At 33.8% G+C, this 19,116-nt stretch overlaps 2 protein-coding genes, 1 non-coding gene and 1 pseudogene across 4 annotated transcripts; 2 read left to right on the top strand and 2 right to left on the bottom strand.

Moving 5' to 3' along the window:
• The first annotated feature begins 179 nt into the window (after positions 1 to 179).
• LOC135151007 (small nucleolar RNA U3) lies at positions 180 to 409 on the top strand (annotated as a pseudogene).
• Positions 410 to 2,033: 1,624 nt separating this feature from the next.
• Positions 2,034 to 2,248, top strand: LOC135151003 (small nucleolar RNA U3). Its single transcript, XR_010289456.1, has one exon. It is a non-coding gene; the product is annotated as a small nucleolar RNA U3 (small nucleolar RNA).
• Positions 2,249 to 2,418: 170 nt separating this feature from the next.
• Positions 2,419 to 8,537, bottom strand: LOC108208868 (telomere repeat-binding protein 5). Its single transcript, XM_017379447.2, has 10 exons — positions 8,260 to 8,537; positions 6,713 to 6,900; positions 5,729 to 6,617; positions 5,426 to 5,632; positions 5,279 to 5,341; positions 5,094 to 5,173; positions 4,581 to 4,810; positions 4,052 to 4,366; positions 3,605 to 3,668; positions 2,419 to 2,801 (listed from the first exon to the last, which is right to left on the bottom strand). The coding sequence occupies exons 2-10, from the start codon at positions 6,788 to 6,790 to the stop codon at positions 2,643 to 2,645; spliced, it is 2,085 nt and encodes a 694-aa protein (XP_017234936.1). The 5' UTR covers positions 6,791 to 6,900; positions 8,260 to 8,537; the 3' UTR covers positions 2,419 to 2,642.
• A 3,374-nt stretch (positions 8,538 to 11,911) lies between these two features.
• LOC108209277 (cysteine synthase-like) lies at positions 11,912 to 17,270 on the bottom strand. 2 transcript variants are annotated; one of them, XM_017380097.2, is made up of 11 exons: positions 17,031 to 17,270; positions 15,737 to 15,793; positions 15,552 to 15,661; positions 15,366 to 15,423; positions 14,853 to 15,116; positions 14,645 to 14,782; positions 14,502 to 14,553; positions 13,547 to 13,626; positions 12,893 to 12,952; positions 12,708 to 12,788; positions 11,912 to 12,255 (listed from the first exon to the last, which is right to left on the bottom strand). In XM_017380097.2, the coding sequence occupies exons 2-11, from the start codon at positions 15,773 to 15,775 to the stop codon at positions 12,166 to 12,168; spliced, it is 972 nt and encodes a 323-aa protein (XP_017235586.1). In that variant the 5' UTR covers positions 15,776 to 15,793; positions 17,031 to 17,270; the 3' UTR covers positions 11,912 to 12,165. The 2 variants fall into 2 exon arrangements, with proteins under 2 accessions (XP_017235586.1, XP_063944020.1); XM_064087950.1 differs by lacking the exons at positions 15,552 to 15,661; positions 15,737 to 15,793 and having other exon boundaries at positions 17,031 to 17,200.
• Positions 17,271 to 19,116: the final 1,846 nt, after the last annotated feature.

Below are 19,116 nucleotides of genomic sequence, written 5' to 3'. Positions count from 1 at the left end.
AGCATGACTACGAAATTTTCATAAAAACCAACTGTATGTCTTGTGTTTAGACCACGCAGCCATGTGATGAGCACAACGCCTATTTTTGGAGGGTTTGTCCTTTTGGATACACCCCGACAATTCTAGTTCAAGTTATTCCTCTTCATTATGTTTATTCTGCCAAATTCTTAATAAGTTGGAAAATCTACCTGCTATGCATCCTTGATTCCTAAGGAGGCAGGTCACCAAGTCTGGTGGATGACAAAATAAGGAGGCAGGTCACCAAGTCTGGTGGATGACAAAAGGACTGCTTGACCAGAGCGTGATTAACAGCTCTTTCTGGTCTCTGTGCACCATCAAGAGCAGTAGATGATCGTTCTCAGCCTGGGTTCCTCCTGGCTGGGGTGGTCAAGCAGTTGTCTGACAGACCTCATAATTTTTTTTGCTCGTTGCTTAAAACCTTTTTTGCTCCTGTCCTACATCTTGTTAGAAACCTGGAGCTGAGCTAAACATCTAATAGATTCAAATTATGAAAATTTGAGCTGCTGCTTCCTCATTCACAAAACTTGAGCTGCTGCTTCCTCATTCACAAACCACAAAACTAAATCAAATTTTCTGACCTCCAAATCACTTGAATGGGAAATATAAAATCACATTGTACATCTGATTACAAACACCATCAAAGATGGGAACAACAAATAAACAACAGCTCCTTGAAATTAATAGGCACAACAAGAAAACCCATTGTTAAGCAAGACAAATAAACAGTGTCATACAAAAAGAATTCATTAGCAGGGCCTCTTATTCTATCAAAAACCTGTTCAAGAGGCACCGAAATCTACCCACAGAGACTGAATAATGGACCGATTCCTTGTAGAGAATTTTTTATACAATAAATAAGAACATTGTCAACTCATCCTTTAAGATTAGAATCTTGATTACGTTGCTCAGTATGCAAAGGATGTCAAAAGAGGAGACAGGCCTCAGAGCGTAATTAACAGCCCTTCCTGGTCTGTGCACCATTAAGGGCCGTAGAGGATCGTTCTCAGCTTGGTTTCCTGGCTGGGGTGGTCATGCAGTTGACAGACCTTAATCTTTTTTTTTGATTCTTCATTTGAGAATGATCTCACACTTTTTTGGGGCTCCCTCTAACCCAGGGTAAAGCCTTACAAATCTAGTCTTTAAATTTCGCCCCTTAGGATCTTTGACGTTTTGCCTTGCTGCATGGCTGGCATTATTTTGAGAATTACAATATTTTGTGATAACATATCTGTATCTTGAATACTTGGTTCCGGTTCAAGAAATTTAAAGTGAAATTCGTTTCCCCGAATCTGATGTCAAACATGTTATTTCTATAACATTTGATTGGTTTCAAGAAATTTTCTTTTTTTCAAGTGTGAATGAAATTTATTGGTCCCAATCTAACGCGAAACAACATTTTATTGAATTTATGTTGTGTTTAATTATATAGAATGAAACATGAGAGAATAAAATAAAATTTGTATTCTAATTATGGGTTAACGAGTTATAATAATATCATTCCTTTAATCCTTGCATTTCAAACTGTATGAATAGAAATCTGATCCGGCGTTACTGCAAAAAAATGCTTTATTTTTCCTACCATCCCTCATTATATAAAAAAATTATTTTCATTACATTCTCCTCTTATTCTAATCCATATAAAGTGAACACAATCTTAATTACATGATATTGTATTTACTTTGGACGAATCTCTTTATTCAATTCCATACAATTTATGCTATTGTATTTAGTTGTAACAAAGAGAAGTGATTGATTTTGTAGATAGACTCTTGTAACCCATGGTCCTATATAATTATTATGTGCTGTATTACAGCTTGTGATAAATAAAAACCCCAACCTTGCTTTTAGATGTATATGAATTGGTGCAGGCACCTTAAAATGTACATTTGTCGAGTGCATATTTAGATACGGTGCGCGAATGGTGAGTTGAAGTTGAATCAAAGTCACACCCACCTCGAGATACAATGAGAAACTCGCTTTGTTTTTAAATAAGTTGTATTGGTTCATTTCTCACGACCTTACTTGAACAGGATCTGTTCTATAGGATCGTACCTCTGTATCCTTGATTTCTAAGGAGGCAGGTCACCAAGTCTGGTGGATGACAAAAGACTGCTAGACCAGAGCGTGATTAACAGCTCTTCTTGATCTCTGCACCATCATGAGCCGTAGAGGATCGTTCTCAGCCTGGTTTCCTGGCTGGGGTGGTCTAGCAGTTGTCTGACAGACCCCCAAAATCTTTTTGGCTCCTGCTCATTGTAAGTTGCTTAAAATCTTTTTGGCTCCTGCTCTCATTCTTAGTTGCTTAACTGAATCTAATTTTCCGAGCTCCAAAACACTTGATATAAAATCACATTGTACATCTGATTGCAAACACTATCAAAGATAGGTACAAGAAAATAAACAAAAGCTCCTCGGAATTATATCCACAATTGGGAAACCCAAAGTTAAGCAAGACAAACTTTGTCATACAAAAGAATTCATAAGCAGTGACCTCTACCCACGAGAGAGACTGAATAATGTACCGATACCTTGTCAAGAATTTTACATAAAATGAATAAGAACATTGTCAACTCGTCTTTAAGATTAGAATCCTGGTTAGGTTGCTGAGTATGCAAAGGATGTCAAAAGAGGAGAGAGGCCTCAGAGTGCTGCTTGGTTTGCTGCTGTGACCAGAAGGCATGAGCTGCCATGACTCTGTCAAGGAGTTCCTGAGGCACAGGCTCTCCTCTCCTCTGCTGAGGAGATATTCTTGCTGTGTGTACCAATGTTTTCCACTTGTCCTGCATAAGCCCAACAAAACTGGCCGTCAACTGATTAATCAGGGTAACAAGCTTAAGATACACTGTATTCTTCCACGCTAAGTCACTAACAGATACAAGAGTCAAAAGTCAATGTTCCTCAAACAACTCATTTGACAGAAAAAATTCTTTCCAAGGACAATATATCAAACTAATTAATCAGGGGTAACAAACTTCAGAGGCAGTTAATTTGATTCCACACTCAGATACACAGCAGTCACCGTTCCTCAAACAACTCATTTCCCAGGAAAAAAAAATTTCTAAAGACAATATAACAAGTGAATGATTTGTTGTTTTGAGATGGGCATGATAATTTAGACTCTAAACTTCAAAGGGGGATAAAATATGACGGCCAAAATCTAAGCAAGACTAATTAAGTGATTACTAGATATGACTGCTTTCTAGAATATAGCTACTTAAATGATTTATCCACAAAGAATCAACTAATAATACCTTAATTCAGCTGGGCTTAGTAGCGTGAGCCTGTAACTCGAGCGAGAGCTTTAAGTTGGTTGCAGTTAATTTAGTAAAAATAAATAATAAAAATTCCAGAACATAAAAGTAACAGGAGGCCTCACTCTAGTAAACTTTTTAGGATATAAAATGTTAAGCAGAGGGCTTGCCTATAGGCCGGAGAGTAACGAAATAACTAACTCAACAAACTAACTGAATCTACCAAATGTGGAGGCAGAAGTAAATATCATGTAATTGGCTGGAGCAACATAAATTTCTTATCTAAGATTATACGGTAATATATGTATGCACACAAAACTAGACTGCCTTACCTTCAAATCCACATATGTTCTGTGCTTGGCATTGTCAAAAGCTCTCATTTTGACATCACGCCATCTACAAGATAGTATCATTAGAGTGAATATAGGAGACAAGCGAAAAGCTAAACATGAACACAAGCGCAACCTTAACTCAATATACGTTAATAAAAACAAAACTGATATAAAAAACGATGCAACCAACACCACATAAAAGCATACAATATCATACAACAAGATGGACCATAACTTCTACCAAGTGCACCAACAATTAAGACATAAACATTTCACACTATCTCTCCCCATTTTTTCTTTGGGAAGTTAATATCATTCAGATGATATATTTATGTGGTCAGTCTGGAGCCGAAACACAAGATATCTAATACCATGATTGCGATTTGGTTGTTTGTTATAAAAGTGCAAGTTGACAATGAGACATGCATAATGATGTCGGCAACATACCTTCCGGTTCCTAGCCTCTCAACAGCATGTACCAATGCTTCCACTTCAGAAACAGAGAATGGTCTGCGAGTTCTGCGTTGACCAATGTCTAACTTCTTGGAACTCTGTATGGGGACAGCAGATAGTACCTCCGCACTAATTTGTGGACTCGCAATTAAATCTCTTGAATCTATCTGGCATTTGTCTCTTGACATGTCTGGAGGAGAGGGTGCTGAATCATGATCACTCTCAAGACAATTGAAAATTTTTGTTGCGCAAACTTCAGGTAAAACATCAGAATCCCCCTGTTTGACTATAGTTGATGCATGAGGACACCTAATGAGAAGCCCATTACATTAGGTTACTACTGGTGCTACTAACTAAAAGAAAAAAAACAGAGAGAGACGCTACTGACTTTCCGGTTTCACCAGTTATCATATGTTCTGGCTAGTACATGAAACCAACATAAGTAATGCGGAAAGATGAAAGGTCAACTAGGCCAAAAAACAAGGATAAGTAAATTGAATAGTAAACACTTTATCAGGCTTGCCTAGTTAACTCTTCGGGTGGTATAAATGTGTGATCTTCAAGACACTGAGCTGAAGGTACTTGTGAAGACAAGGGCTCCAGAGTAAAACCTAGAGCATCAGCTCTGTCATCGTTATATATTCCAGTCTGCACTAGGGTTTTGTTATCATCTCTAATCTTCTTCCCTTTTACAAGAACACCAACACAAAGTCCACCACCAAGTATAGAGGTCACTGTTTCCATGACTGTTCTCTGCAGAATTTTCACCACACCGGCAAATAATTGAAATTGAAAATATTAACTGGCTAAACAAAGATAATATGAGTACATGAATGAGCTGAAAGGAAAGCAATTAACTCCCACATGGGGCCAGTTTAAAGGTCTGAGAATCCCACAATAGAAGTGATATTAGGACACTAGGAATACATAACTCTAAACTGTTTAGATAAATCTTATATACTGATCATAACGGTTAGATCTTCACTTGACTGTAAGGATTACAATTAAAATGAAGTATCATACTAAATGAACTCACCTTCAGAGAGCCAACTGTCGCGGTCTCCGGAATCTCAAAAAATAGTTCGGGAACCCTGAAAGACTTGATCTTTAGCTTCACTGAATGAAATAGTAAACATATTCATATAAGAACCTTTTTATATTTCCTTCCCTGGTCAAAGTAAAACAAATAAAAATGAATAACTCCACCAAAGACCCACATACCGTGAGAATCATTTGTCTGTGCACACTTCTGTGGGCTTGCAGCAAAACTTGAAGTTCCAGTTGCTGCAAGAGGGTTTTAGTATATTATCAGTCTAGAAGGTGATGAAGGAAGAGAAAAGAATTGGAGACTATTAACTTGGAATTAACCTTCATGCATGGTTGCAACAGAACTAGCATTACCACCATAACTCTTTCCAGATGAAAAAGATGCATTATTTTTATTGACCCTTTCATAGGCATTTGTTGTGAAGGTATGATCATAGAGTTTCCTCTTTTTGATAGGATGGTCCCTCAAAGACCTTTGGCGTTTATAATCCTTAACCCTGTTGTGATAGGCATATCTTGTATCCAGCCCTGGATCATAGTCATTAAAGTTCTTTGTGACATCACCCACAGAATACCAAATATATAATATAAACATGAAGATTCAAACAAGAACTAATCACTAACCAGTAATATAGCAATCGCGTTTGCTCGATTTTAAAGTTGCTTTCCAATATCTGGAAGCTAGTAACCTTTTTATTCTTCTGTCACCATTTCGAGCTGGAGGCCAGAAGACCTTGTTTATTTTTCTAGGTGGAGTGCACCAAGAAGAGTTTTCGTCATCATCTCTAACTACTAAATTTACATTATTTCTACACCCAGGGAAGAAACCACATGAAGTTTGATCCCTGAACAGAGCTTTCTGTGAACTTCTATGCAGAACAGAAGGCTTGACTGCTGGCTGGTCAATATTGTCAGATTTATCTTGTACAGGAGGTTTCACGTTCTGGACAATCAAATCTTCTAAACATATAACATCCCCGGCACTACTGGGATCTTTCCCAATCATTTGTGGTTCTATTTTCATACAGTTCTTACTTTTAACATCTAAACTATAAAGAGAGGTAGCACTATGATATTGACCAACGTCTACTTTAGAAAGGTTCCCATATTTAATCCTGCTTTCATCATTGACCAACTTGGAAGCAGATCCAAACATCTCTGGGCCATCACGAGTAGTTACGGCAGATGCAAATGCTGAACAAGCATCATTCTGCACATTTGGCACTCCCTTAATATCATGTCTTTCCTCAGGTGCTTGTGGATTAGTATCAGAAACAAACAATATTCTGCCACGGTCTTCTTTATGAGACGGGTTTACTTGCTCAGGGTTCTCTTCAGCCACTTTTTCCGTCTTGAGAAAATCTTTTCCGAGGGAACTTTCATCTTCTCCAATTAATAACTCAGTCGCGCTAGGAGTACTTTCTCCCTCTAGCAATTTGCCAGCAACTGTTGCCAACAAGTCGAATGCACACATTTGATGGTCACCAATTTTCTTCCTACAAGGTAACCTCCTCTAAAACAAGGGACAAGTTAGAAAATAAAAAATTTTAAGATTTGAAAGGAAAAGTTAAATAAGATGAGCCATCCCAAAAAGCTAGAGACACTTACCCTGGGTGATCTGGCAGCTCGGGGAACTGGAGGCACCTCATGACCATTAAATACAATGTTTAACCTCTTCTGCAACATATCTTCGTTTTCATATCAGTACTTATCTAACAAAGTTATTAGCAACCCTTCATACTTTTAAAAGCAAAAAAATCCTAGACCATCAATGAGAATAACCCGAGCAATCCCGTCTGCAAGAATGAAACAGTAATGAGGAAATGCTACTAAAGGGGGTTTAGTTGAGGCCTGATGAAGCATAGTTATAACAGAACAAAAAAAAAAAGAAGCAAAAAGTCCGAGCAAATCATAGTTCAGCAGACTATGATATAACCAACACAGGCATCAAAATCAAATTAACTAATTTCATCATATTTTGTTACCAAAATGCTAATAAAGAGCTTCTGTGATGCTGCTCATTAGAGAGTATAATTGCAGCACAACACAAACCGAACTACATCAAGAAATTACTGCACAGTTTAAAAAGAGTTTATTCTGTAGGATACTTTTGACAAACAAATTTCACCTTGAGATTAACCAAACACCTTTTGCTTCAATGACTACCCAATACTATCTATTAGCCCACTTATAGATTTTAATAGTACTAAAATGTAAATTCTTGTGACGGACAACCCAGCTTAAGTTGTTAAATAAAAAAAGTAACATAACAAAGCTTACAACTGTCAATAATAAAGCTATTTTTTGTTCTGGATCAAGTGTTAACTTGTATTTATATGAGGGCGAATCTAACAGCGAACTTCCAAAAATTCAAATGAAGAGGACACTGAACTTCCAAAGATTCTCATCACCAAACTAAAAAGTAACACTGAACACATCATTCGCAAGATTCAGTCAGAGAAGTTTCCTGATCCTTAAAGATCAGTATGATCTGAACAATAAATTTCAACAAGAGATGGAAAAAAAAATCATTGAAATCTATAGAGTGCATGTCTAGAAGAAATACAACCAAATAAATTCACATACAGCAATGATTCGAGAAATGTAGTCAAACAAACAAATGCTTATATATGTAATTGCCAAAAAAAAAAAAAAAACACCAACGCACACAATTTTTTGTATATAAAACAAATTGCAAGCACCCAAATGAAAGTGTTAGACAGTAAAAAACAGAAAAACCCTCACAAAATCCTTACCTTAAGAATTAACGACAACATTTTCCAAAGAAACAAAAGACACTCAAATATAATATAATTAATAGTTAAACATTGCATACATATCAAATGATCTTAAACTCATAAACAAACCAAATCAAGAAAGAAAAATCACATATATAGAGAAATAGGGCCATCAAAGCGGATCTATCCGGTTTCTAAATAACAAAATTTAAACCAACTTAACACAATTTCCACCCAAACCACAGATCGAAGGCAGAAGGGTTGCCAAACATCACTATATTGTTCACCAAAAAGATTGAAAATTTAAAGAACAATTACAAAATCATGACAACCCATCATATAAAATTATATTTGTTTCGCACCCACGAAAAGATTTACAAACAAGAAACGAGAAACGAGAAATCAGATGCATCTCACCTTATAAGAACAAACTTTTCACAAGCCTCCTCCAAAGATGCAATCTTTAACCAAATTTGAGCAAAATTATGCAAAATTCAGCGGCAAAATCAAATGCAAGATCGGAGAATTTCAAAGTAAACGTCTCAAATTCTTAAAAAAACTCAACCCATGATACCCTTTTCTTAATCTTTAAACAGATTCCAAAATTATATCACACGCTAAACCACCAATATATATATAATAGTTGTTAGAATGGTAGAAAAACCCTGTGAAAAACCATGGAATAAAAAGAATGCTTAAACCCCAGTTCTTATATTTTTCACTTTTTGACCCTTTTGCAACCGGCTGTATCGGTAAGGCCCACTAGGTGACTGGCTAGAGGCGGTGATATAAACTGCCTAAGAGACCGGTTCTACGCCACACACTGACCCAACACTCTTACCGGTTAGATCCAATGTCGCCACGTGGAGCAGTTTGGATCTTACCAGAAAATTAGATGTAAAATGTTTTGTTACTTTGAAATTTTGAATTTGTGATACTATAGTATATGAGGATAATAAAGTGGGATTACTAATTTAATATTTTTGGGTTTCTATATTTAGGAAAAGGTGGTAGGGTACATATTATTGATGGATGATGTTTTATCAAAACCGGTGAACAATGATGACATGTTTTTGTTAAAGTTGCCTTTTAACTTACCAAACTTGTGAAAACAAAGATTTATTTTTTATTTCATAATCAGGTTGTAGTTGATAGTTTGGGGTTTTGTTCCGGCTGAATTTCAGTATTTTAATGTAATTTTCCATTCAAAAAAAAGAGAAAGGAACTTAACTGGAATTAAGATTTTATTGCTTATGCTTTTAGAAGTGAAATTGAATTTCAAATTCGGATAGAATATATTTATATTAAATTTGTTTTATAGAAAAATATTTTATATCTATTAGCAAATTGATATACATCCGCACCTTCGGAAGTCAAATCTATGACCAAGAGGATACAAGTCCCTTTTTTAACCGGTTGAACTAATTCTTGCGGGTGTTTCTTGAATTTTTCATGTGAATATGTAGACTATATTTTGCTAAAAGTTTTCCTACTTATATGATTATGTATCTTGAAACATTTAGTTGTATGACTGAAATTATTTCAAAATAAAACCACGTTGGTTGTTGTAACTTGAAATGTGGTTATAAAATCACGTGGCTGTAGATTATAAGTCTTAATTAAAGATGTCATTTAAATAAAAAAAAATCATAGTGCACTATCAGCCATCCTCATCCAACGGCAATTGGGAAAGATACCTGAGATCTGAGAGGTATTTAATATACTGATGATGATTAATGTAAAATTAGACACGCAAGTGTGTTGCATTTTTGGCAGTACATGTTACATATGTGGCCGATTTTACATACGACTTGCCACTTGTCATATTATCTTATCTTACTTGGCAAATCTATTTACTTTCATTGGCTGCTTTAAGTCGTTTGTAATTGTTCGGACCACTGCGGAAGGTGCTGCGAGTTGCGACCACCGTGGTAAGGATCCAAGAGAGCATGGTGAGATGTTCCTAAATCATTTTTTAAAAAATAATATAAATTTAATTTTCAATAATTTAATATATTGAAAATATCACGATAATACTAATTTTATTTTTAAAATTTCCTTTCTGATTATATTTTATTATTGTTTGAAAGAAAGTTTGGCGGGGAGAGTGAATAAAATGGAAAGAAAGTGTATATTATATTTAATAATATTAAATTAAAAATATTTATTTTTTTTTCAAAAAAGAGGGTCCATTGAAACACTATTTCTTCACATGTTTTTTAAATATAAAGTTGGAATTTGTTTGAAGATTTCATCGGAGATGCTGTGATACATCGTACATATCTCGTTCTTATACTAGAGCAAGCAATTCTGTTTTTATATTATTTAATTTTTTATTTGATGGAAATGCCTCCTTTTAAAGACTTATTAGAAAGATAATATTGCTAATACTAGTTATTTTGACAGAATAATTAAATTCTTTTCTATTGTTAACAAAAAAAAAAAAGCACACATAGTTCAACAATTCATCATCTTTGAAATACAGGTTTGTTATTGAACAATCTCATCAACTTCAAAAACTATAAGATATCAGTACATCTCGCATCTGTCAATTTATATATGAAAATATAAATATATGACACACAATTTTAATATTTATATTTAATTCAAAATATGAAATCATATAAATATGAAACTAAACACTAATTCAGTGAAATATATTTGAACATAAATAATTATAATACATATATGTATATATTTTATTTAAATATATTTATTTTTCATGAAAATTTAAGATTGATTCATAATTTTTGTATTTTATTGAATTGTCATCCCACTAATAAATATAGTTGAAAGTTGTTAAGAAAAATTGATACGGTTAAAAGGAAAGTTAACAACTTCGGCCAATGTTATGAAAATTTTCATTTATTGAAAATTTTTCAAATAATCTTCGATTACTTTTTATTAAATGATTTCACCAAATTATCGACTTTTGACTTGCAAAATATCAATGTATCAAAAAATATTTCTATTTTCGATAGATCAACCTATCATTTCCAATTTCCAAACCACCACCCCAACCAAAGATTATTTCACCCAGATAAATTTTCTATTGACATGACAAGTAAAACCAGGAGGTCCATCCATGCAAATTCAATTCCAAAGAAATGGGCGCGACCGCGATAAGGATAGGAGAGCGGAGATGATATGGCCAGAGACTGGATAAGGAAAAAAGAAAACGACTTGTCCTGACAGTGACAACTCCCCCACATCATCTTCAAGTCATGATTAAATATGGGCTACCGAAGTTTATACTAACGATTTTTTTTTCAAAAACATAAACAACATAGTATATGTTTATCTATTGGAGCACTTGACAAAAAATTGTACCCTTATTCAACAAAAAAAAAAACAAAAAATCGTACCCTACTATATTATATAAGAGAGCCTCAAGTTATTTCCCAAAATATTCTCACAAATATGATGTGTCAATGTAGAAATAGAAATACCATGTCAATATATAAATATTTTTTGGATATCTACTTTACTCGGCACTTACTTAAATACTTATATTAAATATAGTTTATAATTTATTTTTAAAATTGTCTTTTTTTGATCAAAAGAAAATTGTTGTTCAAAAAAAATCTTGAAAAAAAGTTATAAAACTACAGAATTAAAGTGTTTGTCTCGTCCCGTCCGTCAATGTATAGTTGTAAACAATTCACGGACAAAGGGAGTAGTTATTCTCTATATTATTAATAAAAGGTTTTTGCTAATTTAAACCAAATTTCTAGATATCTGAAATCAACCAAGCAACAATATCTGGTTAACCGAGTCCTTGGAGTTGCTACAAGTCAATTTTCGTTATGTGTTCATTAATTCAATCATTTTTCTTTTAATGCCTTTTTATCAGTCATCTGAGTACAAGATTGTTAATCCGTATTGGCAGACCTAAAACGAGCCATACCTAAAACGAGCCATCAAGGATGTTACAGAAGTACCGGACTTGGCTTTCTTAATTCTAGAGCAGAAACACACAGCACAAATCTGCAGACAACCAAGACACAGCTTTTGTTTGTTTACACAACTGAGAGAACATTTGAACCCTTTTTCTAGTTTACAAAATAGCTTAAAGGTCAATACTGGAATGCATTACGGAAAACAACAGACATTTCTAGTCAACAATCACACCTATTTCCGGACAGGTGTTTAAAATATGACGACATAACTAAAGGTTTATATATAGTCTACACTTCTAATAAGTTTTTTCGATACCTGCATTGTTTTCTATGAGATCCCACTGTCAAGTGTTGGAAGAGATATCACAGATTACACATAATGAAAATAAAATGCAGGTACGAATCAATATCTAGATACCCTTAATCATTCAACTGTCATGTTTTCTACTTCTTGCCTCACAGAATCAAACATTGCAGTAGATAGATAACGTTCTCCAAAACTGGGGAAAATAACCTGAGAAAGACAATTATTTGACATCATCATACAAAAGTTGCAAGACAAATTAGAGTAGACTAGTAAAAGAAACTGATAAGAAAGCAACAACCTTTGTTTACGAAGCATTACTCGCACTAATTGTTTGTAAATCTTCACTATAGATTGCCTTTCTTGTATGTTTAAGGAAGTCTCTATATTACTGTATATATAAATCCCTTACATATTCTAATTTGCAAGGAACAATTGAAGCTTAAGCTCTCAGAATTTTCTCTACCGATTAAATTCTTCAAGTGTATTGACTAGGTCACTTTATATAGATAATATCTGAAAACATAAAGTGGCCATATCTAGTCACTTCATGTCAAATATGTAGAAGTTTAGGTTGGCTGAATTGTGAAAAACACATGAAAAAAGAAAATATGACTTCACGGGTATAAAATCTCTAACAGGACATAAAAATTAAATCTTACAACAATGAGTTTTCCAGCATATTCTGGCAGCTTTGCTAATTTTATTGCAGCAGCTGCTGCGGCCCCAGATGAAATGCCCACCTAGGAATATAATGTACATACAGGTCATATATTAGTACTAGAAGCCTATATTGTTCCTGAAGTGTCAGATGGACAGCATAAGCAAACACTGATTTGGAACATACCAGTAAACCTTCTTTCAGTGCAAGAAGTCTAGCAGTTTCAATTGCTTCTTCAGTCGATATCTGAACACTCATACAATGCAGACAGTCAGTAGTCACTATATCAACAACAAAAAGAGCCATATATAATTGTATACTTCACTGGATTACATTCTGTTAAACTGTATTACAAGAGAACCTAACAACAACAATAATTCTTTATTCATATGTAGCTCAATGATAAAATGTTGAGAATATGTGTTTGCAGATATTTAAAGTGGATTTAAGAATAAACCAAATGAAATGTTATCAATATATCAATTTTAAAAACATTATCACACTAAGAAATTAAGCTAAATTAAACACAGTAGCAATATCTTGAACTTTATGGCCTTTCATTTACATGGTAGCAAGGCAAGAAGGCCCATAATGTAACTAATTCCTTGTCCTCTAAACTAGCTAGTCATAATCAACAATTCAAAGTAAGGATTAACTTTTAAATTTGCAATGAAAACAAGTACATGCCTTGGCATATGAGAAAACAAGAAAAGATATAGGAATACGGCAATACCTATGTTACACACATCTTTTTGGGTCTAAATTTCAAAAAAAAGTTATCAGCAGCATAAATTATAACTGCAAGTCTTGAAAAATGAATATTGCCAAGAAGAGGCTTACTTGAATCACTTCATCAAGAATGTTCCTGTCCAAAACATCAGGGATGAAACCAGCACCAATACCTTGAATTCCATGTGGCCCTTCATCATGCATGCATGAATAAATACAGTAAACACTTTGTCTGACAAGTGAATGTAAGACAATGAACTGTTGTGCTAGTGTGTGTATAACCTCCAGTAACCACCACCAACAGAAACAAGTTTATGCCTTTATGGTATGGGATGAACGCAGTAGTAATACACAACAGAAACGTTACCAGGAACTAGCACAAGTGGGTTAAAATCAAACAGAAAACCATCATGAATCACACACAGAAACATACTCAGTTTAAGCTTAAGAAAATAATGTATAAGTGATTTAACTTCTTACTTTACCATAATTAGTTAGCGCTTTCCAGATGTAAAAATATATTTTGGTAGTTTACTCCACATATTACTGCCAAAACACAGTTTGTTTACATGATAAACAAGAAAATTGAACAGAATATTTAATATGTGACTGAGCCATGTGAATCGGCCATTTAAAATCACAAGAGGAGCTTTTGTGGATGTAAACTTCATGAGCCTCAGACAAGCTTCATAAGACCTGAAATCATCCCACATGAATGTAAAATAATGATATTTTCCAATTTTTTAAATCTGCATAGAAGTAAGTGGAGACATTAAGTCATTAATATGGGCATCTGTGAATCATTATAGCAAGGGAAATCACATGTTAATCTGAATGCATCCTTCTGTCATGAAGGAGTTCACCCATTATTGCCTAATTTTTCCAAGTGCATCAAACCAAACACAAAAAAAATTGCCAGATGAGAAGAGGAGTAAGATAACTAGAATGACAATCAAGATATTTGATAAAATAGCAATTTACTCAATTGAATGAGCGATAGAAGTTTAGCCCAGATTTCTTCAAGCGTATAAGAATTACATAGACTTATGGAAGACACTGAACATACCAGGCTGTCCTCCATTGAGGATAGCACTTTCAGTTGGTTCAATACCATACACCTACAAAAATGGATGAAAGATATATAACATGCACAAAAAAGACCTTTCTTCTATTCATTTGCTTATCTGTAAAATACTTCGGAAAGCTCACCTTTATGTTTGGATTCTTCTCCTTTAAGAATTTCCCAACACCAGTTACAGTTCCTCCGGTGCCTATTCCGGCAAGAAAAGCATCAACTTTACCTTCAGATCCAGTCCATATCTCTGGACCAGTAGTCTCATAGTGAATCTGTATATAGAAAAATTTAACCCTAGTGGCCTGGTAATGTCACTTCACAATATATTGGTCTAGAGCGAACCTTTGGGTTTGCAGGATTCGCAAATTGCTTTAGAAAGTGACCATTTGGCGTCCTTTCAAGTATCTCTTCGGCTTTTTCTAAAACCCCAGCAACACCCTTGGTTTTATCAGTCAGGTACAGCTCTGCTCCTAAAGCTAATAAAATAATTCTTCTCTCAAGGCTATAACTTTCTGGCATAACCAGAATAAGTTTGTAACCCTTTGAGGCCGCAATGAATGCTAATCCTATACCAGTGTTACCGCTGGTGACCTCGATGAGCACCGTCTTTAGCAGCAAATAATCGGAGAAAATTAAGACAATAAATCAACAATAAAAAAAAAGAGAAAACTTTATATTACTGCAAAATATATACTATCGTTTAACATTAACAACTTTTTTTTTATCACGTGGAATGGTCCCAATACTTGACCCAATCACGGTACTGCTTCAGTATAGGTAAAGCATTATTTGCGATAACAAACTCCAAGTTGTGATAACTGATGTTAGCCATATGTTTCTTATTTCTTAACACACCTTTCCAGGGATGATCAGGCCTTTGTCCTCTGCATCCTTAATCATGCTATACCCAATCCTGCAAGTTCAATATATGAAAAGTGACATTACTTTCTCAAAGAACACCATATAACACAGAAAGGAACCTCTAAATCCATATCACACAATGCGAAACAATATTTTTCACAAAAGAAACAAAATACAGACCTGTCTTTTACACTAGAACATGGTTCCATCATCTCTAACTTAGCAGCAACACGGGCTACACAGCCATCTACGACTTTGTTAAGATATACCATAGGAGTGTTTCCTATTAGCTGTACAATGCGAAGAAGTAACATTAACTTTAATAACTCAAATTAATTGTGATAAGGTTTGGATTTAGAAGTTACTTGAGTCACATCCTCTGCGATCTCAGACTTGATTGCCATATTGTTGCGTCCAAATTACTGCACAGCAGTAAGAGTCTCAGAAAATGGGAGATCTGGAAGAAACTTTGGCATCTTTTCACAGCAATATTAAAGTTCCAAGAAAATAAAATGCAGTGACAAATTCTGCAGTCGCAGGAAAATGTTCGATGCTACAATGTCGTTTCAGTATGACGGTACACTAATTTAATCCTTTAACTTTACACTTATGGTGCAGTTTCAAGTTCTATTAGTTTAATATTATAAAAGACAAATAACTAATTCAGTGAATGTATGTATGCCCTGCTTTTCTTATACCTTATTTTGTGTAACTTCTTATATATTTTTCCAGTTCAAGTAATTTTCTTTCCTTGAGTTATCTAGACATTTATGGTTGACGGTTATAATATAGTATAAAAAATTTACCTCAAAATTAGGCCTGCAGAATTATGGTGTCTATTTAAAGTTACCCCTCTATTCAGCACAGGACAGTAATACTGACACATATCCCAGTCAATTGCTCATATCTTAACATATAGTATTATAGTTCATTGGATTCCATGGACATATTATTGAGACAACGAGCTAATCTACTTGATTCATATCGTTCTCACACTCACAAGTCTGAATAATATATTTATAACCATCAAAGGCAGAACTTAAATTTAGAAGTTCATGCCAGTACCAAGAACAACTCTTTCAAAATGAATTCAGCCCAATAACATCTCCTAATCAATCAAGATTTCTAAAGCTTTACATAGACCATTAGCAATTTATGAATTTCCAGTAAAATGTAACCGATTGGGATTTTACATAGAGTTGGGGTGACGATTGTTGCCTTACATTTAAAAAAAAAATCTCCGATTCATGGCTGATTTCAAATACAGAGTGTTGAGTGTTGACAGTAACAAATTCCACCCATTCATAAAATACTTCAAGATCAATAATGCTTCGAGTACTACTAGATGTCACAAGATACTTTTAATACCATCAGATTATAATTACTTACCTAAATCCTGACCAAAAATTCAAGATTTATATGTACAACTTAAAATATCTTATTGCATAACCCAAAACAAATTTCATGTTTCTCAAATGGTCTGAATAATCCTGTAATGAAGATACAAAAACTGCACAACAGCTCATAACATATTTCCAAATGCATACTCGAAAAGCTTTGCAATTAACACCCTGTATATGCTCTGTTTGCAACTAAAGAATTATGCTTATGTACGAGAGTAAAATTAAAGCTGCAATATTAGAGCAACTAAGCAAGTACCTGAGACAATAGCTTTAGCACCAAATTCTGAGCTTTCTTGTTTTTCTATACTCTCGTTGCTCTTGTTTTGTTTTCTGACGTTGTGTATAAGACTTGGACTGCCGTCTTAGACTCCCACCAACTAAGTCACGGTAAGGCAAGTTGGATGAAATGATGAGTTTGTACAACTTAAAAAATGACAGGAATATGGTACAAACCGTGTAGATACAGAGGGGTGTTTGGGAAGGGCTTGTAAGCCCGGCTTTGGGTTTATAAATTACCATCACTTATGTATTGTTTGTGTGTAGATACAGAGTGGTGTTTGGGAAGGGCTTGTAAGCCCGGCTTTGGGTTTATAAGTTACCATCACTTATGTATTTATTGTTTAATAAATCGACAAATATTTATAAAAAGTTAAAAATATTAACTTTTGTTGTATGATTTCTACTTATTTTCAAAAGAACTTGCTTATAGTTTATAACTTTTATTTCATTTTTTTACTTAGAAAAAGTCCACTTATTTAAAATTCACCCAAAATTTGAACTTGTTTCTAATTTCTAATTCAATTTTTAAACAAAAAACACCAAACCGGCTCATAGATTGTTTAAGGCAGGTATTGACCGATGCATCACGATTCACGACTAACAACAAGTGCCCTTAAATTAATACTATAAAAATCTTGCTATCTAGTTTCGGATGGGAGAAATTTCTTATAACGACTATTTCTGTACAATCGTCTGTGAGCAAGTATAGCCTGAAAAGAATATATAATCCTTTCCAATTTAGTGGTATGACTAAATTGTTGTTGTTTTCAAAATTTTGAAATAATTACATAATTAATAAAAATAAGATTGAATAAGATCCATAAATATTTCAGCTATCTTTTGTAAGAGTCAAGACAATAATTTCTGTTCTTGACCTTATTTCCATGTTTAGGCCTCTTTTGGTTAGCAAGTGGGTTCCTGCACAGACTTTCTTGGAAATTTTAAAACAGTTTTTGACTTAAATAATATATGATATTAAAATTAAAAAAATAATTATTAGATATATAGTATAGACAATATGAATTACAAATTTATATACATATGAATTAATATATGATACATACAATTTATATAAAAAATACTATACATATAATATTATATAAAGTAGGATTAAATTAAAATCAAAGTATATACATGATTTATTATGCATCTTATATAAAATATAATAATATAGATATAGAAAAGTAGGAAATAAAAATTTAAATAAAAAACACTACATTCATTCGACACCGCAACCCAAAAAAATCATGTTAGAAGTAGATGAATTGCATTACGTTGTTTTGGTTAAGGGTTCCATCAGACTCGACACGAATTCAATTCGTAAAATACGAATTCAAATTTTATTTTTTTGGATTCGGGTCGAACTTGAGTTGACTCAAAATCAACTCAAAATGGTTCATTTTCGGGTTGAATTTGGATTACCTGAATATATATATATATATATATATATATATATATATATATTATTTTTCAAATATCTATTAGTTAAAATTTCAAAAAAAACTATTAATTAGTTTATTTGAATCAAAATTTTATTTATTTATTATTATAAAAATACATATCAATAACTATCATGGGTCGGGTTCAGCTATAGGTAGTGCCGGTCGAATTTGAGTGAAGTATTCCGACCCACTAAAATTTATGATGGGGTTTGGATCGAGTCAAACTTACAATGCCTTGCTGGCTTGCTATCAACCCAATGACAGATATTCTCAACCCTAATTTTGGTGCAAGTTGCAGTACTTGGATTGGTATGGGTATGCCCATATTGCTTTTCATGGTGTGTACTGTGTAGTATTGAAGTTCTTGGCTGTTCTCTGAATTAAAACAATTCTAATTTGCAAAATTGCTAAGAAGTCATTCAACAATGCAGTACAATACACTAAACAATACATATGTTCACTTTTGTAGTCTGCATTTCTTGAATTATGAAATTCAAGTCGAAAAATACTTTGCTTTTCCCATTTTATTTTCTACACCTGCAGTGTTTGCTTACTCCTCTCATCATCAAATGTTCAAGATATATTACATTTAACATGCACCAAAAATAAATAAGATGCAAG

Source organism: Daucus carota, chromosome 2 (assembly GCF_001625215.2).
Source record: "Daucus carota subsp. sativus chromosome 2, DH1 v3.0, whole genome shotgun sequence".
NCBI classification, from domain to species: domain Eukaryota; kingdom Viridiplantae; phylum Streptophyta; class Magnoliopsida; order Apiales; family Apiaceae; genus Daucus; species Daucus carota.
This window is presented reverse-complemented; position numbering and strand designations above follow the sequence as displayed.